At 47.5% G+C, this 23185-nt stretch overlaps 1 protein-coding gene across 16 annotated transcripts in view; it reads left to right on the forward strand.

The window, feature by feature from the left end:
- Positions 1-23185, forward strand: part of FoxP (forkhead box transcription factor P) — a 335444-nt gene that overhangs the window by 141182 nt on the left and 171077 nt on the right. For all 16 annotated transcript variants that reach the window (XM_033467566.2, XM_033467551.2, XM_033467552.2 and 13 more), the window contains one exon: positions 17916-18023. Coding sequence is in view for 11 of the 16 variants with exons in the window: in XM_033467551.2 (XP_033323442.2) it covers positions 17916-18023 (108 nt within the window). In the remaining 5 variants the exon portion in view is untranslated. The remainder of the gene's footprint in view (positions 1-17915; positions 18024-23185) is intronic.

A 23185-nucleotide genomic window follows, 5' to 3' on the forward strand; every position in this document is an offset into this window, starting at 1 on the left:
ATATTTTTAGCAACAGTAATCATAACATTTACGAAAAATCGATCTACACTCGCATCCCAATCTATTCGGAAATCCATCCTACTAGTCTCAGTAACTGGTCCAAAATTTTGCTATCGACCTAGGGGGACCAGTTACTGAGACTAGTGGAATTCATTTTCGGGACAGATCCGAAAAATCCAGAAAACCAATTCCACTAGTCTCAGTAACTGGTCCATCTAGATCGATAGCAAAATTTTGGACCAGTTACTGAGACTAGTGGAATTCATTTTCCGAATTTTTGGCAGTTTGATGGCATGTGATAACTTCATCTCTACAGAACAGTAAAATGAATTTTTTTCACAAAGACTCCTTTCCCACGTAAGATCATCGAGCAAATCTCTTCGCGTAGAGAATCACGGAACGCGCGATAAAAATTTCGAAAGGTGCAGATAAACTCAGGCTCGCGATTGTCGTAAAACAAAACGCACGGCCGATCGCTTTCAGCGCTCTGCCGAGTACAGCGATAAGAGCGTTCCCGAGTGACTCACCGCAATTAACAGGAAAATTGTAACGAGCACTAAGCAGATAAATCAATAGCAATCGCGCGCGCACGCGGAATTTAGTGCAATATTAATTCCCGAAATAATTCTCGAGAAAAATATTTGCGGCGATCCGGGATTTTAATTAATGCCCGATCAACGATGCCTTCATTCCACCGGCCGTTACAATTTCGCTGTAAATTACCTCGTTACCGTTAGCCCGTTATTCCGATATATTTTTTTTTCTTTTTTTGGTTCCGCCCGATACGGCATAATTTATGATAAACACGCCCGGCATCCGAGGCCGGCCGGATTTTTCGCGGATTAATCTTGGATCTGCTGGATCCTCGGCTCCGTTCCCGCTTCGGTGTCCCGCGAGCCGGTTGCGTCATCGCGGACATGCAACCGAGAAGTGCAGCCGGCTGGCTGGTGCACGTTGTACTACCGGCCCGGGGAATCCATAGTATTCCGAGGGAACAAATTATCGTGCGCGCGATACGCGACGTTGATCGAAGACGCGGCGAGGGTCACGGGGGATCGAGCCGAAGGGAAATTTCGCGGATGTTTGAAGAGGCGCACGATGACCGACGTGAATATTATTCGTGCGAGAAAAGGTCGCGGGCGAATCAGCCGGCAATCAGGGTGCGCCTCGACGCCCGGCCTGTAAACCAGACCGAAAATTCAATTGGATATCGTGGAATACTCCTTGAATATCAAGTCCTTTCCGTTTCTCCGTGGGGCGCCGCGGGATGAAACGGCCGAGAAACTTGCTGACAAAAACCGCCTCCCTGAAACTCCCGATGCTCCGGCGTTACCGCGGCGGGATCTTCTTATTAGAAAACCGATCGTCTTAAAGTAACATTCCGCGTCGAAATGTAACGATTAGGATCGTTTGTTACTTTACGTATGACGCGCATTTTTCGCACGAGCATAAAAATGTTCGCGTTGGTCGAAATGGGGAGTTCGAATTACTGAAAATGAAACGTGTGAGAATTTAATTAATTGTTGGAAAATAGATGCAGTATATTCTCCCTAATTTGCACAAATTCGCTCAAACTCTGCTCAAAAATGGACAATTTTGGAAGAGAAGATACGATTAATCGAGCCTCTGCGGCTTATTTTTATAGTCACCGATTGTCAATAACTATAAAAACAAGGCGAAGGGACTCGAATAATCGTATCTTCTGCTCCCAAATTGTCGATTTTTAATTACTGCAGTCGAGTAACAATATTTATACACGGTATGTTAACAAGTAAATTCCGGTCTGCTAAAGGTTGCATCCCTTTCGATGCAATAGAAATTTATGGCAACGAAGGTACTGCAAATTAAAGAATATTATATTTATATCGAATGAATAAATTGTTGAATATATAAATTCTGAAAGAAAAATCATTTCTAATCGGTTTCCCGCGGAGCCAATTTTGCAAGGTTAAGGGATCAAGTGTACTAGAGTAAGAATCGACAGCCATCGAGGCAGCTGCGTGGCTCAGACTCGTGCCCATATATCGGCGAATCGAGATCGGTTCGGTCATATATTTGCAGGGTCGTCGTCCAGTTTTTCCGAGTGAAATATTTCCCCGCAGCGGATAAGTTAGTCGTCGGCAGGGTTAGCGCGAGATTGAGAAGCGGCCGTGCGAAAAAATCAGGCAAATCACGGAACCCTCGGCGAGATGCTCGATCAAACAGAAATTCCTTGAAACGAGGGGGTCGGTGGACTATGAATTTGTCGTTTGATCGATACGCTTGTTCCCAGCTTCACTCTCGATTTTATCTACTCGGTGTGCGATTCTTTCTCGACGTCCTATTGCAACGGGAATGAGCACTGATCGTGTACAGGCACACCTTTCGTTCAAAGTCGAATAAAACGGAGAAAAAAAATCGTACGGCAATTTTTTTACAGTCGTTGGAAAGAGAAATCTCCGATCTTCAAATCTGCGTGAGTTTCGGTTCTAAAAAAAATTTTTCGAAGTTTTTACAGACGCTTGAATCTGCGGCATTTTCGAGGGAAATCATGCCCTTAGTTTCCCGTTCTCTACATCGTGGAAAAAAATATAAAAAAATAATTGATAACTGACAGCGAAAGTAGAGGCTTCAGGCTTTAAAACGAGTCCTAGCTTATCGTCGTACGATTATTTTTCACGAAATTACGACGGATCGAATATCGCGTGATTTTCCGCGAACGATGAATTCAGTGTTCCGATGATTCTCGGGGGTGTTCTTTATTCTCGAGTAGTTTTGCGGTGATAAATACATTATTATTCGGGAGGCTGGGCGGAAAGGTTTCGAGAGGCCGCGACAGTACACGTGACGCCTCGGTAAAAACTCAGAAATAATAGGTTGCCCCCTTGGCAGCGCGGTAGAAGGTGGCATCTAAGGACCGGGAGGGTGAACGGTCTCGGGGAACGGCGGCCCGCGGGGGTGGCGAAACGCAGCCCGAATAAAAATGGGGTGTTTATAAGCGAGTATCCAATGTATCACGGTGTATTTACATATAGCCCGCGTTTACAGTCCCCGGTTGTATATCTGAGACGACGGCGTGTCCGCCATCTTTTTCCGTCTCGGCAAAGACAGAGGGCCGATGCACGCACTCGATGTAATAAAAATTAAATACGACGTCGCGTCTCACCCCCGACGAGATAAATAACCCGTGACTTAACTCGCGAACCCCTTTCGACTCCCCGGTTCCTTCGTCTCCGACCTTACTTTCTCCAAGATCCCCCGTTTTTCAATTTGCCGTTCAACGAATGCCATTTTCCACAGTTTTTATCGCTCGCAGAATATTATTAATTAGACGGTGGGCGTTCGTTTCGTTCGCTAGATTTCAATTACCAGATTGCAGATCTTGATTGGAACGACGAGACTGCGAATTTCGTGCATTCGCGGCAAGAAATATAAGAATAATTTATTAACGATACGGTTACGCTATTTTAAACTCGTTATAATCATTTACGAGGGATGGAATTTATTTTTATTCCATTTCCGTTTCTTACCGATGTTTCAGCGATGCTCGATTCTAAGCCATGATAAAAGCTGAACAACATTTTATCGACTATATAATAATATTTCATCGCTTATTTCGTCGGAATTTGCAACGACTGTGCCGCAATTGTGCAAGAATCTGTAATCGATTCTCTGCAAAATAAACATTGCCCACCACGATCGAAACCGAAGTTGAAGCAACGCGAAACGTTTCTTCTTTTATTAATGTATTTAACAGGTCGAAAATAGTGGCGCATAGTGTTTAAAAATTCTCCCAATGTTCCTACGATTTTCAGTCTCTCCTGCCAATTCTTCTCACAAACGCATCGAATCTGCAGTCCAAGCAACGCCGCTCTCGAAGCCAAAAGATACAGACGCGAACATCAGCCTAATATCAGCCTAAATCTAGACACGATAGAGGAGACGATTCCCGAGAAAAATTCGATTATTTTCCCCCGTGATTCGAAAAGCCCGGTGGGGCTTTTTCAACGGGCGTAATCCCGTGGGAAACGCGGAGCACGGTGATTTTCATATTTTTCGTGCGACCGTTTTTCGGCGAAAAAGGAGACACGTAAATCCGTCGCGGGACCGCGCGTTAAATAGTGCTATTTAATTCTAGTCCCGGAACATTTAAGCGCTTGTGTCAAGGATTAAATCAAGATTAGCTGCGAGATTACCGGGGCTACCTACTGTACCGGTTATTCACTAAACTCTCCTCTGTCGGGGTCCCTCTCACGACCCAGCATTTAGGTCAACTTAAGTAACGTATCATCGTAATTACACGAATTTACATACTCCGCGCGAGACGCCCGGGCAGAGAAAAAAAGGAGAACGCCGTTAATTGCCGAGCTATCGCTCGGCCGTTCTTTTTATTTTTCGTCGTCGGGTCGCTCGTCGCGGCGCGTCGACGGTGAGAGAACGGTCCTCGTGTCATCGGGCTCGTTACGATGACAGTTCGCGGTTGGTGGCCTTGGGAGAAGCTGTTGCCCTCCGGAGAACTGGTCAGGTTCACCGTTTCCGAGAATCAGCTGACTGATGAGACCACTGTGCCGCTCGCTTTCCCATTCACGATTCGCGCTTCTGCGTCAGTCTCCCGTTTTATCCGCGGACCGATCATTACAATACGGTGTTCCCGGCGATCGTTAGAAAGGAGTTGTTCCCAATTATCCTCGTATCGCGGTGAAAGCCGCATAAAATAATTAAATCGAAGCGTCCACTTCCTTCCTTCGCGATTTTAAGCATCAGCTCCGATTCGCCGATAAACGATCCAGCGCGTCTTCGTGCAACCTGCAATCGCCGCAGTCTGTTTTCCAGCCTTTCGAACGAATCGGTAATTTATATACGAACGGAGAATTTTATGTAGCCTATAAATTCGTGAGATCCGCGGTCTGCGCACAGGATAAGATGCGCACCTGTCCGACATAAAAATTGTCTACGCGGCGTAAACACACGCCGATAATTATTACGCTCTGTCCATCTATCTGTGTTTTCGTTCGATGTAATTCGTTACGCTTATTTTTCTACGTACTCCTTAATTTAGTTGCTTATCTGAAATGTATTGAGCACTTAGGTTCGTTGATCATTGTAATTCTGTATGGGATTACATGGCGTACGATCAAAATAGAAGAAGTTATTACACCGTGCTTTTCGATGCGTAGAAATTAATTTTAGTCGAAACCGATTGCGAGAATTCCGTGAGAAATCGCTTTACAGTTATAAAAAGTGTTCGCACGCCTTCTAAAACGTAATAATTTTAAACTCGACCGAAACACTTGGAATTTTTTCAGGTGACAGAAGAACTAGTTTATTAGACGATCACTGGAGTGCTTTCTTTTTTAATTTTGCTATTACTTGGAATTACGAAAAATTGAAGATCTCTCGTTGTCGATTTTTTACATTTTTGTTACAGGCTCGGATAAAAAAAAGTTAGAGAGATTTCAATTTATTCTTTTCATTTCAACTAATGGCAAAATTAAGGAAAAGCTCTTTAGCCAAACCTCTTTAGTAAACTAGTCACTTCATCGTCTAAAAAAAGAAAAATACAAGTAACTTAATCCAGTTTGAAAAAAGTTATCGCGTTTTAAAACGAACACTTTCGTGGGCAACCAACCGTGTGCATCCGGACGATCATAGATATTTCCGACGCGGACTCGGGAATCGAGGCTGGCTTTCGGATGGCGACACACGGTGCTGCCGGACACACGTGTTAATGTTGTTTACGCGACGATGTTATTTGTATGCGGCAGACGTTGTTTGATCAAGTGTCTCGCGATGACGACAACGGGCCGCGAGTCGAAATTGGGAAAAAGTGTTTGTCAGCAAACGAGCCGGCGAGCGATCGCAAATAATTTTAGCCCGGCGAACGGCAAGACCCGAAGAGCTCTCCTTTGTTTTCCTTCGGCCCCGCGAAACCGGGGAATAAATAACGAGAGCCCGTGTAACAACGCGCGCCGGATTCCGAGAAACCTTTCGATCGCAACACACTTGTTTCAATGGCGCACTCGATGCTAATTCGATGAGCTGTTATTTACACGCAGATAAGATAAATTGTTACACACGGGCATCTAACTATAGACGAAACACCCGGCATATAACCGATCCGTTCTACGCCCGGAGCCAATCGCGAAACTCGCGCTCAGAGTTTTCGCGTTCCTCGAGTCGCTCTCTCAGGAGCCGCTTGCAGCAGGGAGGAGGAGAGAAAAAAAAGTGGAATAAAAGCTGCTGCTGCTGCAGGGACGGCCGACGGTTGCAGCGGCGGCGGCGTCATTAACATAAAAGCGTTTCCACATAATTCTTTCTCACAATAAAATATTCAGCCGCGGACGTCTGTATTTAATAATTTACATTCCACCCGACAATAATTACAGTTACGACACGCCGCGAACGGGGAATCCATCGAGCTGCCCGGCGAGTCGAAAGCGGCCAGCTTTTAAAAATACCGTCGCTTTCATGCATTTCATCCATTCGCGGATTTTATAGAACCATAAAATCCGGCGACTACTTACAATAAAATCTTACAAAGGTTATCAACGATTACACGAAACGCCCCGAAGATTGAGGCGAACGAGAGAGGAAAAAAAGGGAGAGAGAGAGAGAGAGAGAGAGAGAGAGAGCGAGGGAAAGAGAAAGAGAGAAAAAGAGGGAGGAAGAAAGGAGAGACCGCGAGGGCTGCGGAAAAGGGGTGGCCGAGGAAACGCGGAAACCATGGGAGAGCCGGGAACAACGGGTGCTCCTCTGGACGGGCTAATTACAAAACACAATTAAAACGGTATCACGGGAACGCGGGAGGCAGCGTCGGCTCAGGTTGAGCCGCGTTTAACCGGACACCCGGTACAGATTCGCAGATTAATGCTCTTTAATAAACAGAGGCAGCGCGCGGCCGGTGGTTGCCGGAACGCTGCCGGTCTGTTTCACCTCTGTCTCTCGGATTTCTTTTTCTCGTTTCGCCGGCCAGAACGGGACAAAAGAACGCGAGAACACCTTCGCTCTTACCTGGCCGGCCGGCGTGCACCACACGCGAGCAAACGCTCTCGCGTCCGTGTATTACGCTTTCTCTCGCGCGTGTCGCTACAAAGCGAGCACCGCGACTAGCAAGCCGCGCGGCCTGCTCTTGCCTCCGGCTTATCCGAGAGCTCGCTACTTTGCCCACGATAATGTGGCTAAATATCGCGCCGAATATCTCCTCAAAGGCCCACAGCTCCGGCTACTTTGCGACTCGGATTTTGATAACGCTTCAACGAGCCGTTCGCCTCGGCCGGAAGAATTTGTTTCGCTTTTAAGTAGAATCGCGCCGTACGACACGGACCGGTCCAGAGGCCGCTCGGTTATTTATATTAATTGGACGCGTCTTATCTTTTCTAGAAATATATGGCCCGAGTCGTGGAGTCGATCTGCAAGCGCGTGCTATTCAGTTCTATGAAAGCGTCGCGTGGAAGCAAAACAAAGCATCCGCCGCGGCTTTTAAGTAGAATCGTCCTGCGCGACACAGACGTTGCAGGACGCTTTCGAATTACGATGATGTCTCTCTAATTGACGTCTCGGATTGTACACAAAAATTTGGACAATTTCAGGAGAGAAGATACGATTATTCGAGCTTTCTTTGTTATAGTTACGAATTGTCAACGACTGTAAAAACGAGGCTCGAATAATCGTATCTCCTCTTCCGAAATTGTCTATTTCTGTGCACAACTTGGGCGACAATTAGAGAGACATTACTGTATCTCAGTTGTAGGGTACCTTCACGATACCATAAACATCCTCTACGAAGAAGATGAAGAATATCAGATCATTGTACAGCTGTCTTCTGCATTCTTGCCGGAATGAATCGGCATAGCGATCGTTTTCCAACGCGAGCTTAGTACCGAATAACACGTCGCGGTATAAAAGTCTCGAAACAACGATCGAAATTTCAATCGCGGGACAAATAGGATTTCGATGTAAATGAGTCGCTTATGCGATCGATCAACGGCGCGTGCATCGCGAATGAACTTTAATATTACACGGTATCTCGAATCGTCATGTGGGATGTTTGCTCGCCTCCGTGGCGCACTTTCATATCCGCGCTTCTAATTCATACAAAGTACAATTATCCGCGGTTGTAAGGCGAAACAACGCGCGTTACATGTCGCGGCTTTAAACTTTGAAGTATCCATTTGCAAACCGTTCAAACCGCGATGTTACCGTATTTTTATTCGAAAACAATCTCCGGCACTTTCCTTTCGCCGCGGCGGAACACCGCGGGGCCCGTAAGTGGCCGCTCGCAGTGTCCGCTCCTCGGAAAAACAATTACGCGAAGCACGCCAATGATTGTGATAAGCAAATCTAGGACGAGAATCAATTTCTTAAAAACACAATCCCGGTGCCGCCTCTCGGCCGAGGGACACGCTCGGGCAGCCGTTCGAAAAGCATAATCGGGCACAATGTAGACACTTCTCTCTCGGTCCGTCGCGGGATTGAACGATCGCCTAAGATTCGCGCCATAGCGAATCGACGGTGAAGTAAGCGACGATGAAGTAACGAAAATGATGTTAAAATTACATGGATCCTGAACACAGGTTTCACCTCGAAGTAACCATTTGTAAAACCGTTCACCTCGGTGTTACTATATCTCTGTTCCGAAACAATCTCGGCCACTTTCGTTTTGCTGAACGCGCCGCGCCGGCTTGTAGCTGTCCATTACGGTCCACTTTTTCCGGAAAAAACGATTACTCGAAGCGCGCCAACCACTATGACAGAGAAATCTGATCGAGCAAATTAATTTCTCAAGGAGATAATCTCTGTTCTGCAGCAGATTCCGACTGGCTTGTCCGAAGGACCTAATCGACGCGATGTAAGCCACTCGTTTAGATTTAAAAATTGTTTGCAAATTGATTTGCAAATTGAACGCTCGACGGCCAAACTATTGAAAATCTGATCGAGCAAATTAATTTCTCAAGGATATAATCTTTATTCTGCAGCAGATTCCGACTGGCTTGTCCGAAGGACCTAATCGACGCGATGTGAGCCACTCGGTTAGGTTTAAAAATTGTCCGAGCAAATTGAACGCTCGACGGCCGAAATACCGAGAACAGAATTGAAATTAGACGAACGGTCGGCGGAGGCGTTTAGTAGAAGCGCCGCGGTCGCGAGTCCAGTAACCCAGGCATGTTTGAATTGTCGTTGACGTTCGGCAGAGTTTAGTCCGATGTTTCCGGCAGCGGTTATTAGCGCTGGTATCTGCGTACAGCTGGAGTCATCTAGCAACAGGAGGAGCAAAACATGCCGGAAAAAGCTCGGACAGAGAGGAGAGGCTGGTTGACTTCACGTGTACTCTCCTTCTTCCTTTTCGCTCTTTCTTGTCCCCTCCTGCCACCTCCCCGACCCGCTCTCTCACCCCGCCGCGCTGTAAATCGTTTTCTCTCGCTGGCAAGGACAGGGACCCACACAGGCGCCCGTCAACCAGCATACACACACACACTCACTCTCTCGGCCGGGCAAAACTTAACAAAACAATTTGCTCCAAAGCAAACAACGGCATCCGGTTTACTTGTGAATAAACAACATATTTATTTTTAGAGGCCCCACGGCCGTAACCCGTTTGCTCGACCCCGCGCGCTCCGGCCTCTCGCGTCTATTTGCCGCCGTTACACGACTTAACGGCCGAGGATAAAAATTGACGGGGCCACAAATACCGTCCCGTGTTTTAAAATTCCTCCATTCTCTCTCTCTCTCTCTCTCTCTCTCTCTCTCTCTCTCTCTCTCTCCCTCCCTCTCTTTCTCTCTCATCCCCGCCAGATTCTCTCTTCGCCCGCCGCGCTGTGTCACCGGGATTTTTCTGCCACGTTTTCCAGATTACTTCGTCGTCCGAAAAATCTGCGCGGGATTCCCGGCGATTAGTCGCTTTTCGAAAGCCATAGAATTCTTTGGAGTGGCGGAACCATCGTCGCGATATACAGGGTGGGTTACCACGTATGCATGTATTACCGACTTCGATTCGCGGGGCTATCGTTGCTCGCAGCGAGAAATGTTTCTAAAGGAGATTTAAATCGGCATCGAGTGGGCCATATTCCGCTGCTTGGAAACTTGGTTCGCTTAAACGATGCATTTTTTGAATGCAACAATGAACGCTGCACGACGCTAGTCGTAAGAACGTATTAACCTACTTTCGTCGACATGTTGATAGTTTAGGAGATATTTCGTTGGCAGATATTTAATTTGGAGACGTTTAAATTGGACATATTTAATTAACCCCTTTGACATGCCATTTTCTTCGCAGTTAACGCGATTAGAAACCTTTCGATAATTTCGTTGGAGGGGAAAGAGAATTGATGCTTATCGCGTGCCTAAATTTACTCGAATGCTTGAATATCGATGACAAGAGATTTTATTTCGATTTTAAAGGACAGAATGACACATTCATGCTTAATAAATTATTACTGGAAATTTTCACGATGAGTCAGACTCGTCGATGCACGGCGAGGGGTTAAGAAATATTCAATTAGAAGACGCGACAAACTTGAGTTAATCGATGAAGATCGAATCGATGCTTTCACGCTTCGTTCTCTCTTATCTTCTCTCGTCTTCTGTTCCACGATGCTCGGCCGGCGGTTCGATGTTGCAATTCGAGTGAAAAGAGGAAACATGGTCGCCTCGCGGGTGTTAAGTGGTTGTGCCACGCGTGAGGCGGAATTCTAACTCGATTGGTTTGGGCATACGATCGTTTCTTTTTGGACAGTTCCCCGGGGCGCTCTTCGACAAATATTGAACCGAAACCTGTTCGACTCTGTTCCTTGAAGTCTACGAGGAGAAACGAATAATTAAGTGTCCGGAGATCGGCGCAGGACAAAGGCCTCGCTGCAGCGGCCCGAACGATAGCTGAAGATAAATCGTAACGCTGTTTTACCGCGGACAGACCTACTTTCTAAAGTGCGAAGTCAACGGTTACAACGACTGCATCACCCGAACGGATCAATTCCGAGCACGAAACAGAGTAAACATTAACGCCTGCCTCGCCAAGGTCTAAGGTAAAAGTATCTATTATGGAACGCTTTTCAGGGGGTATAAGATTATCATCGATCTTAATGCAACTTAAAAGTTGAATATTTATACCGCCATTCGATAGATCGATGTCTATAAATCATGTACTGAACTTGGAAATATTTATATTTAATATGAATCGAAGATATAAGGGTAAAGAATAATGTTCGAATAAACATTTTTCTTTACAACTAATTGTTACAAAACAGTATTCGCGCGAGTGAATTTATAAAGAACGATGCCCAAAAATATGGATAGAATTTTTACATCCGCTTTCGTATGCTCTAACTATTTTTTTATTGTATTATTCGTGCCACTGTTTCAAGAAGGGATCGCGGTCGTGGCTGTGTTTCATAACAGGTACTTGTTCCTTAATCGTTGCACTACCGGACACGTATTTCCAAAAAATTCGTTCGCTGTTGCCTGCGTTCGTGACTCAGCTTTGAAAAAACATTCACGCTGAAGAAGCTCCGTCAGAAAATGCCCCTCGAATAATAAGATTCATACCCTTCAACCCTTTCAGAGGGGATTAAATACTTTCAGCTTCAAACTTCCCGTTCCAATTAATTATCTTCGGAGCTGCTCCAATCCTTTTCTTGCTGCCCTATGTCGAATTCCGAAGGATCCGGAAGTCGCTGGAAAGCGTGGCTGTGTAGTCTTGAAAATAACTTGCTTCGAAATCTAAGTGAAACGGTTGTGATCGAGAATGATTAATCGCAGACCCTAAAAAATCCGTAATTTCGAAGTACATACGTAATTTGGTCGGGGAAACTGAAACTGAAAAGTTACAATGCATCGCAGTACAATTGCATCGTCGATCCTCCTGCATACTGCGAACCCTGATAAGATCTAGTGGCCCAAATATTTCGCGAGCATAATAATTAGCGGGCTGCATATTTTATGCATTTATAAATCAATCGATTAAATGAAACACAAAACAATGCATCAGATTAACAGACTTTAGAATTCTGCGTAAGGCTGCGGCAAATTTTGAAACAGAAGGGATGAAACATCTTCAACCACAAAGGGTTAAACTGTGCAATTACGTTGGTCACCTGTTTCTGCCTAGAGCACAACGGTTAACCCCTTGACATACCATTTTCTCCGCAGTTACTGCGATTAGAAAATTTTCGACTGCAATAATTTCTTAAAAATTGATGCTTATCGTGTGCCTAAATTTACTCGAACGCTTAAATATTGACGACAAGAGATTCGAATTTTATGCCAATTTTAAAGGACAGAATAGCACCTACACCGAATAAGTTATTAATAGAAATTCTCATAAAGAGTTGGACTCGTCGAAGTACAGCAAGGGGTTAATAATTAATAATCCGTATCGAACGAGGGACGTTGTCCCGCCGGTGCAAGAAAGTCGTCGAGTCGCGTCGTCGTCTCGCAGTTGATAGCGAATTGAGACAACGCCGGTTTAAAAAGGGCTAGTTAATCATTCGGAGGGGGTTAGAATTAACACGGAACACCGTTGTCCGTGCGGTCGGATTAAAGGAGTTCTAACCGCGACCTAATTCCAAGATAAGATAAGTCGTTAAGTGCATGGCGTGGCGGCCCCTCGCGATACTACCCGGTGTTTTATTGCCGCGGCCCACCCCCGCGCTGGCTCTCCTTCGGGGCTCGGCGAGATTTATTGTAAAATTCGATAGATATTGCCAATTACAACCCCCGCGGCGCTCCTCCGGCGTCGCGCCGCCGGCTCGTTCCCATCGGCGGGGACAGGAGCCACCTTTCCGCTTGCCTGGAGAATTTTAAATGCGTTTTATGTACAGAGACGACGCGGTGCGTTGCATAAATCCGTCGCCCAGAAAAATATGATTACAATCACGGTGTCCCGGTCGCTTCCCACCCCCGCTACGCCCTCGCCGCCCAATAGGCGGCCGATAAAACGTTTCGCCCCGTCGCCGAGTGTCTTACAACCGACCCGAAATAATCTTCCACGATCATCGCTTTTATCGCCGCCTTGTATACTAATTTTATACCCTTTTTACGCCTCCGTCGAAGGCGCGTACCGAAGCACGCCCACCCCCGCGAGCACTGCAGAATTGTCTTCTACGCTCGGTTAAGGGACTTCTGAAATTCAGAAGCGAAATCAATCTCGGCGCCCTCGCCGCGTCACGTGGTCAGAGATTTTAAGACGGCTGTGCTTTTCATTTAATCCGAGGAGGTGCTTGCTCCTCGATTATAGACAATGAAAATTTGTCAGATATAGCGTTACGTAAAACTACTACGATTTAGGCGTGCCAGTGTTTTGTTTGTGTCGAGCGTGACGAAAAAGACAGTCGCCGACGGGACGTGAACACGCGTTGCCGGAGGAAGCCAGCTTACGTCATTCTGTGGACACCTGCACATGGCTGTAAGTGGACTTCGAGTGTTCTAAAACCCAGCGAAAAGTAATGTACAATTTTCAACGATTTTTAAGTTAAAGATTCGCGTATCTCAAGAGAGAATTAGATATTGTAATTAATGTAATAGTATATAGTATATTAGTATATTATAATAGTATATTAATAATAGTATATTAATAATAGTATATTATAATAATATAATATAATTAATATAATAATATTGTAATCAGGTTAGAAATAATATATGTAAATTATTGTAGAACGCAAGGCTCGAATAATCGTATCTTCTCTTCCCAAATTGTCCATTTTTGTGTGCAAGCTGAGCGACGATTAGGGAGAATTTACTGTAATACGAGTCGCCTTTTTCTGACAGCATGTGTTCACGTTCCGTCGGCAGCCGTCTTCTTGGTCACGCTTAATACCAAACTGTAACGCCGGGGCATCTAAATCACAGTGTGGTTCACTCGAGTGTTAGTGAAAATGGAAACTTGTGCTCCACGATCAAGCGATCAAAATATTATTGGAACAAGTGCAAACGTATTTGCGACATTGAAGTCGCAGAATAGAATGGGCGTCTGAGAAAGAAGTGGAGCATCTTCTTGCACTTGGACGGGCCAACTAAAACGGAGATCTGTACTGTGTTCGGCGGTTATTGTTAAGCTGTTGCAGCAGAACTTTAATCAACGAATCCGAGAACTTTAATCAGAATTTGGTTACGTGCCAGGACGTGGAATCTTGCTAACGAAACAGCTCGTTTATCGCGGATAGCGTTTAAGCGATTAAACAACCATTCGTGAATATACAAAAAAAACGTTTAATCGAATAACGGGAGACTCGTCTCTGTTCCATCGACTGTTCCCCTCGACGTGAATTAAAGAATCGTGACCAACGGCTCGCGTTCGTTCACTTTCCGCCGCGTTTCGTCCGCCGACGGCGTTTCGCGCGCCGCGTTCTCCCTTACGTTTGTCACATCGGATCATCGATTGCGGTTTATTAGAAAACGCGGCGTCTCGAACGCCTCGTTTTCTTCGTCATTTGTCACAAGCGATTATCGATCGCGGTATACGAAGACGAAAAAAAAAAGAACGGCCGGTGTAGTCACGGCCTTAATGACGACGGCGACGTTGACGACCGTCGGCACCGGAGACGTTTGTTTATTTCCAAGCTGGATGCATCGTGCACGATGCACCACCGCGACATCGTCGGATGGTCTCCCGTCCAATGCCATAGGAGGCTATACGGGCACGAGAATGTTGGTAAATGTGTGCGAGCATGTGTGTAATGGAACGACGACGCGGTCGGTGCGTTGCGTGTTTTGTTTGCGCGTTTCTTTTGTCGCGTGTATGTCCAGCTGCGCGTCGAGACCGTGGCTGGGCTCATGCAAATGAACCGCACAATGTACCTCAATAGCATCCGCGTATTTATATATGCTATCCGGTTCATTATTTTCCATCGCCACTGTTTATTTCTGCCTTACGCCGTCCCGCGCCGCGCCGCGCCGCTCCGGCCCGCACGGGCCGCTCCGCGGAGCGCCGTTTTTCGCGGCGGGGACAGAAACGCCGGAGACCGTCGCGTCGATCGTCCGTGACAACGGTCGCCGATGATATTACCGTGAAATAATTATCCGGCGAAATCACTCCGCGCGTCCACTTTATACATATTATATTAACACCGGCGATAAACAGGGAGGGGGAGGCTGGGGGGAGGACGTCTCTCTTTTCTTCTCCCCGTCGACTTCCTTTTAATCGCGTCGCCGTGATATCGTAAAGCGTTCTCGCTTGGCAATCGACGAAGAAACAGATACAGCGAGCAATAATTAACAAGTCCGTGCGGGGCAAACGAGAGTCATTAGCGGGCGACGAAAATTTATGCATTTACAACGCGAGCCGACCGGCGCGGCGCATCGGGCTAAAAATGTATCGAACAGCTTCACGCTGTACAAACCTCGGCACAATAAAACGCTTAGCGGTGAAAACGCAATTCCGCCTAATTTTCGGATCCATAAATCAGCGTCTATAATTGTTAAGTTGTATAAACGTCCGCAGCTGACTCATCGGCCAATGAAACTGGCCGCGGGATCGCGTCCATTACTGTTTATAGTCGCGCAGACAGTACCGAACCGGGGCCTGTAACGTGAAAGTCTCCGGCGTCGAATATTTATAACGCGAGAGAGTGAGAGAGAGAGAGAGAGAGAGAGAGAGAGAGAGAGAGAGACAGAGATCGTGGAATATCTAAACCCGGATTCATCGGAATTCATAATGGATCCCGCGGCTTTTTTCTTCCCTCCGCAATCCCGATGCAATCGATATTGGCTAAGAGGCATTCGTATCTTCTCCGATCTTCTGGGAAAATAGCCTCGAAGTGTGCGTGCAACGGCGGCAGAGCGAGCGGCGATTATATCTGCCGACCCGGGACGATATTATGCAGGGATCCATGATTCATACTCTATTTGCTCGATCCCGATCTATTCTTTCGTTCTAACGCGATTAGGAGTCGCATTCCTGTCCGCCGATTAACGGATCGCCGCCGCCGCCATCGCCGCCGCCACCGCTAATTATAACCCCGAATTTGGTCACGCTTCAAGTCACCCTTTTCCCTTTCCTTGCCCTCGACCGGCCTACGGTTCCTCCGCCCACGCAGAAACCCACGAAAGCTGGAGCAAGTTTGCGCGTCTTACCTCTGGCAAGGTTTGCGCAATAGGTCGGGGATAGAAATTTCGGCTAATTATACCGCGGCGAAGCGATTTGATTAAATCGGCACAGCTGCATTATTGGGAGCGGCCAAATTCTGCTCGGCGCATTCGACAGATCCGTTCGGATACTCCATATTTTACGGGGCCGTTGCATCATCGGGGATGCGACTCGAGAAAAATCCGGTGTCGTCCGGAATTTGTGCAATTAACGTTTAGAATCTCGACGCGGTCCTGAAGGATCGCTTGAAAGCTTAGAAGCTTCGAACTCCTAAAAAGCGATCTCCTAAAATTGAGTCGAGGCACTGGTATTCGTATTGTTCATTAAAAACGCGGATACAGTTGCTTTTGGAGGGTTGCGCGTGAAAATGGATGCATCTAAAGGGGGATGATCAGTAAACTGCAATCAGATGCGACGAGAAAATGATCGCAAGTTCTAACAAGTCTCGACGAGGTCGATAAAACGCGACAGAAAATTTACAAACAATTGCAGCTATAATTTCGCGAGCTTCCAAGGGTAGCTTTATAAAATTGGGCGGGATGGAAGGGGTGGTGGTCCGAGACCGGGGTAAGACGGGGTCGAGGATCGAGTCAGGTGCCGTGCAAACGAATATTAATATAATCGCGGCAACCAGAAATCCACGACGAGGTAAAGAATGATATAATAGCCGGGCCCGTAAGGGATGCGTCTGCGACCGAGAGGGCGAGTCGCTCGAAGACGAAGTGTTCTCATTATACCGGGTGATTTATGCGCGTGCCACCTTGCCGTCGCGCCGGGAGGTTCTAGGTTAGAAATAAAGTTAAAAGAAAAATAAGGCTTACGGGGTGCAAAGTCGAGAAAGGGGGGCGCGCGGGGCGGCCGGGGCCGAATATATTACAAAAATAAGCCCGTTGCCGCGCGAACGAGCGCCGAAAAAACTTTTAAACCGCGTCCCGAGAGATCGATGACTGTTTTCTTCGGGGTGGACCACCGCCGGGGAAAAGTAACCGCGTGAGCAGCGAATATTTTACCGGGGAGCTCTCCGTTAACGGGTCATTAGGCGCGTTAGCCTTCGATAATTGTTGCCCGGTGCATTCGGGTCAGGTGCCGTTCGCCCCCTTTGCGCCCTTCATTCTTGAGAGAAGTTGCAGTGCCCGGCTCGGGTTAACGACCGAATCCAAGACAGGCTCCACGATCGTTTTTCGCGCGTTTCCCTTGTCCTATGATTTCTTTCGCGGCGTCGACCCTTTACACCGCGACGATGATTCGTCTCCGACGTACGAAGACCTTTGTCACGGTAGAAACATGTTTTCTTCATTCTGTGCGATTCCTTCTTTGGTTCCCTTTAGGGGGAATTTGCGGAATTATGTACGCTGTGAATTATATTGAAATTGCCGAAATTAAAATTGTTTTCATTTATGGAAGAAAGAATATAAGAGTGCCGATAGTGTGATACGAATCGATGCACATAATATTAAACGCACATAATACTGCACTACGCTAAAAGAAAAATTAAAATATCGTCCTTTGTCCATTGATTCAAACAAAATCAGTGTAATACATTGCACTTGTACTCTTAGCGATTCATTAAATACAAATCTCAGTAACATAAAAATTGCACCGAAATAAGATAAGCTGTTTTTTAACGTCACTTCACGATCTACGTTCGATTGCGAAGTATTAAAATTTCCGTGATCTCAAAGCTTGCTACAAAAAGAAAAGAAATTCCATATATTATAAGTGTAAATGTACGATTTTTCGAGAATGTCAGAAATGTGGAGGAGTACATACCTCGTAAAATGACATCTCGGCGAAGAGTAAGTAAACGATCGCGGAGCCGCAGGACTGTGATGTTGACGGTGACTTATGGTTGCAGGGACACATCGGTGAGAACCCGTTCGACAACAGTTCCTGGGGAAAGGAGCAGTTTCAACCCTCCGCGGTTCCTTGGCAGCTGAACCCGCGCGGCCACGCTCGTCCCAATGTGAGTATACACAGATCCGCAGCCGCGTGCATGCGTGTGCGTGTACAGGACGGTGTTCCGCGTTTAGTCCATTCTCTGTCCGAGCGTGCAAAAAATAAATGAGAAAAGAGAGAAAAGAAGCTCGGAGGGGAGGAGGAAGCGGAATTGTAAAGGAACGCGCGAGGCAAAGCGTGCTCGCGCGCGTGCTTGAGGGAGCGAGCGCGCAGGGAGAGAGAGAAAGAGAGAGAGCGAGAGAGAGAGAGAGGCGGCCGGGTGCTCGGGAATCGTCGGAGAAAGAAGGAATATAACGCGCAGTCAGAGTCCTGTCGGACACAAGGGCTCGGTGTCTGAAATTTGTAATTCCGGCTGGATAAGAATACTATCCCTCGGCTCGGAGGGTGAGTAACGACCGCGGAAAAAGAAATCCGGCCACTCATTGTGTCCGCAGGTAGCAAAAATGCTGGGGGCATCGCTTCCTCCGAGCATTTTCTCTCAGGAGTCGACACGGCCACCGGTGCGGTGTCGTCCTCGGCCAGAGAGAAAGAGAGAGAGAGAGAGAGAGTCACCCCTTCCTTCTTCTCGTCCCGCTTGAAAACCAACCCTCCTCTTCTCCAACGCTGCCCACACCCCCGCGCCAACGGGCCCGACTCGTCCTGTCACCCGGTATTTATAATACGCTTTGTTTTCCCTCGGCTATTTGTCTTGGGCTCTCGGTTCCTTCGCTAACGTTATTATCTCGCGTTTTATTTTTATTTAATTCCAGCCCCGCGCTCCTAACCCTCCCCTAACACTCTTTCTCGTTCTCTTTCTCTTTTCGGAGCAAACCACTCGGCCGACGCCCGGCGCCGCCGTTACTTATCCGTCCGGACCCTTAACGAGCGAAACGTGTCCTACGGTTTAAGGAAAACTTTGCGCCGGGGACAAGCTCTCTTTTTTTCGATTCGCCCCCTTCTGGCGATTAATAAGAGCGCGGGAATTAGCCGCGACGTCGGTGCTCCATCCATGGCGATACTGATTCGCGCCGGTTCGAGCTGTCGGTCTCGCGAAATACCGATCATTCTTGCGATCTTCGGGCAAAATGAAATTTCTGTTCCTGGGAATCCTTCGCTGAATTTTTAGTTAAAGTATAAACCGCTCTGTCGGTACTGCGATTCACTGTTTCAATTCTTTCCTAAGGAACGGTTTTCAGGAGTATATTTCAGTCATTGCGCAGTAAAGTAGGTGCAATTAAAGAAGTACAACAGCCTGTCGGAATCGAAGCATCGCTCAAAAAAATTGAATAATTGCAGTATCGATGAACTCTCCCTCCTTCTCTCTCTTTCTCTTTCTCTGTCTCTCTTTCTCTCGACAATCCCAAAGAATCCGCAAGAGAACCCGCAGCATCACGGTGGTTCCGAACGGAAAAACCGCGAGTGGAATTAGCGTAGAAAAAAATGGGACACCGCGGAAGCAGGGACAACGACGCGGAGTCGTTTAAAAGCGTAACCTTTCGCCGGTTAGGCGAACTTACAGGCGTTCGACATCTCTCGGCGAGCACATCTCACGTAACGTTTCCCGGTGCTATTTATCAAACGCTTCTCAAGAAGCACGCGAGCCGCTATCGGCGGCCGGCTGAGTTTACACAAAAGAACGCGATCGACGCGGTCGCGTTCGAACGGCTTTATTTGTTCGCTGGGCTTACGGTCTCCCCGCCGGCCAATCAGATACACGCGCGTACGTATCGTCTCTACTCTATGTGTGCGTGTGTGTGTATATGTGTGTTGCTCGCGAAAAGAATGCCGCGTTTCGAGCGTGTGCGCCGGGACGCCCGTGACGCCCGTGACGCAAACGTTGTATTGCGGCGCAAGTAATGCGCGTGCTGGTACGGTTAAATAAACGGGGAATGACGTGCAATCTAAATTACACGCGATAGGAAACAACGGGGCGAGCGTTACACGCAATTTCCAAGACGTTTAACGTAACAACGTCGGCGTATTTCACCGGGCCGAGTTTACACCGCCGACGATCGTCCGCGCCGCGAGAGCAACATCCGCGTTCGCGGGCCCCGAAGGAATCGACGACGCCTTCGATTTCTTTTATCGCACCGCGGTCTTATTACGCCGCGACGGCTTCATTCACCGTTCCGCGGACGACGTGCTCTCGCGCGGCTCTTGTTCCGCGAGGATCGCGTACGCCGGGGAAAAATATTCTAAATAACGTTTATCTCGCGGCGTTTACGTGCGATAGGGTAAGCGAAGCCGGTGCCGCCCACGCACGTAGCCAGCCCGCCCCGGGAAAAAAAGCATTCGTGCCACTTCGCACGTATGTACGTGTGTATCAAGCCTGTTTATTGAAATCGTTTCGTCGCGGCGTGTCAGTGCGGCCGAGCAAGAAACACACGCGTGTCGCTGCACGTTGCACGCAACCTACGGAAACTGCATCGCCGCCGCGGCTCTCCCCTGCCCCCGCCGCCGCGGCGATCCACGGATACGCGGCAATTTATTCCGTGTGCCGTTGTTCCCCCGCGCGCGTTGTAACAGGATCTATTCGGCCGCGGATCTTCCGGGAGAGCCGTGGCGAGACCTTTCGATCGCGATCCGCAGCCAAATCGGCGATTTCAAGGGTTCTTACACGGAACCGCGGATTTTTTGTGCAAGATAAATAATCGTCCGATCACCGATGTGCAAACGCTACTACATATATTGATCTCGTTCCTTATTTTTTAAGGAATAAGAAATAAAATATAACAGTATCCTTCAGTGATTCTGTTAACGAATTCACCGTTTCGAATTTGATCTATAATAATGTCTCCCTTACTGACGCCCAAATTGCGCACAAAAATGGATAATTTGGGAAGAGGAGATACGATTATTCGAGCCTTGCGGCTCGTTTTTATATACACTGGCACCTCAATCTATCAGGAAATCCATCCTGCTAGTCTCAGTAACTGGTCCAAAATTTTGCTATCGATCTAGGTGGACCAGTTACTGAGTGAAAAAAATTCATTTTAGTGTTCTGTAGAGATGAAGTTATGACATGCCTCCAGACTCCCAAAAATCCGGAAAATGAATTCCACTAGTCTCAGTAACTGGTCCAAAATTTTGCTATCGACTTAGGGGGTCCAGTTACTGAAACTAGTGGAATTGTTTTTTTCTGGATTTTTCCAATCTGTCCCGAAAATGAATTCCACTAGTCTCAGTAACTGGTCCACCTAGGTCGATAGCAAAATTTTGGACCAGTTACTGAGACTAGTAGGATGGATTTCCGGATAGATTGGGATGCAAGTGTAGATCGATTTTTTGTAAATGTTATGATTACTCTTGCTAAAAATATCCGCCCATTGGCCACCGTTTTTTCGTTAATATCTCGCAAACGATGCTGCAGATTGCATTTGCGCCAAGGAGAAAGTTACTTCAAATGATCTTCGGAATCTCTCATTTCTCGGAATTTCCCATAATTTCGGTGCACCCTGTACATCGTATAAACAGCATACGCTGTGTATACAGTAATGTCTCCCTAATCATGAACGCGTAAAATCGGCAGTCCGGTGATCGCGGCGCAAAGAATTAGTGCCACCGCTCTCAGACATTCGGCGTGCCGCGGGTTCGAGAATAATAAAACTGATCGATGCGAAGAGATAGCGAATGTGCAAAGCCGATAAGCGCGGAGATACGGTCCGCTCGTGAATGGAAGAAAGCGAGCCGGGGAAAGCAGGCTCGCCCCGACTTGCAGTCTGCGCCCGATCGAGTATTTAATGCGGAGCGAGACCGTAAGCGGCGAGCGCAACATTCCTGACGATTTGTCGTCAAAGAGCGAAGGATACGGCTCCGTGGCCAGGAAATTATGCATGCAACGAGAAACGCCTATTCGCGGCTTTCTAAGAAGCTGACAAACGCGCACGTGTTGCATCGACCGATTCCACAATATGCAGGCTTACGTGCATTGGCACATGCGAAAAAGGCGAGCGGTTGCTATAGGTGTGCTGCGAGTGGGAAAGGGACGCCAAGAGAGAGAAAGAGAGAGAGAGAGAGAGAGAGAGAGAGAGGCGCATGGCTGTATGCAGTCGGCATGAGATCATCGAGCGCGCTCAGTGGAAACACTGACGTCAACAGTTTCGGCGGGTCTCGTTGCCCGCGAATGATCCCCGGCCGATACGATGATATCAGGAAGACTAATGCCGATCGTGCACGTGCAAATATTACTCGATCCTGTTTCATTAAACATCGCCGGCCCCGAGGAATAAACTAGCCGGGGTCTCCGCGCCTCGCGAAATAATTAAAGTCGCCGCGGATTTATCGCGACAAGGATCCGCCGACGCGATTAGGCCAGCTAACTCTCTCGAGTCGATGCGAAATCGTCGGGGGTTGGGGAGGACCTTCGAGCACACGGTGTCCTGGAAGTCCGCAACCGAAGGATACGTTCTCTTAGGCTTATTCGCGATTTCTTCTTTCTTTTCTGTTCGCCGTCCGAGAGAGACTGTCATCGAAATCGAGTTCTCCCGGGCGCAACCTGTTGCGAGCGTGTAGAACAGGCGCGGGTAGATTTTATCCACTGAAATTTACAAGTCGCACATGACTTTGTTGCAACTCGGGTCACGAGATGCATATTAACCGTGTCGGGGGTGTCGCGATTACCAGCCTTTCCTATTTAAAAACATCCCCCGTCGATTCAGCGTCGAAGCTCGCGAGATGTATTCGATATTCGTTGTATAAATAAAAATAATCGCGTCTATTTAGATATTTCGTGGAATCTTCTCTCGCGGAACGAAGAATCAGGATCCGAGTTTATGACGCTCGAAATTGCTAAAAATAGAAACGATCATCCTGGATAACCGGCTGTTTAACCCGCGAGGGTTAAACCTCGGTGATCGGAAACTTTGGTACCACCCTGTACATCCAAACTGTCTCAGATATCGATAAAATCTCGCGAAAAATTTGCGATCGTAGTCGCGGCGGACTAATCCGGCGCGCGGGTTTCCGCGTTGTAAAAACGTTGAATGATCGGACAGCTAATGTCTCTCGAATGATTGCTTAACGGTGGGGGCTGCGCGTTTGACGTCACCGCTATAATAATCTCGGAGGGAACAGCCTCGGAAAGGTGAACAGACTCGCGGTGGAAACGATGACTGCGAACTTACGTCAACAGAATGAAAAGTTCGCCCGCGATCGATCCGGCGTGTGTGCAGTGCGTCGCCTAATGGAAAT

This window comes from Megalopta genalis, chromosome 4 (assembly GCF_051020955.1).
Source record: "Megalopta genalis isolate 19385.01 chromosome 4, iyMegGena1_principal, whole genome shotgun sequence".
Lineage (NCBI taxonomy): Eukaryota > Metazoa > Arthropoda > Insecta > Hymenoptera > Halictidae > Megalopta > Megalopta genalis.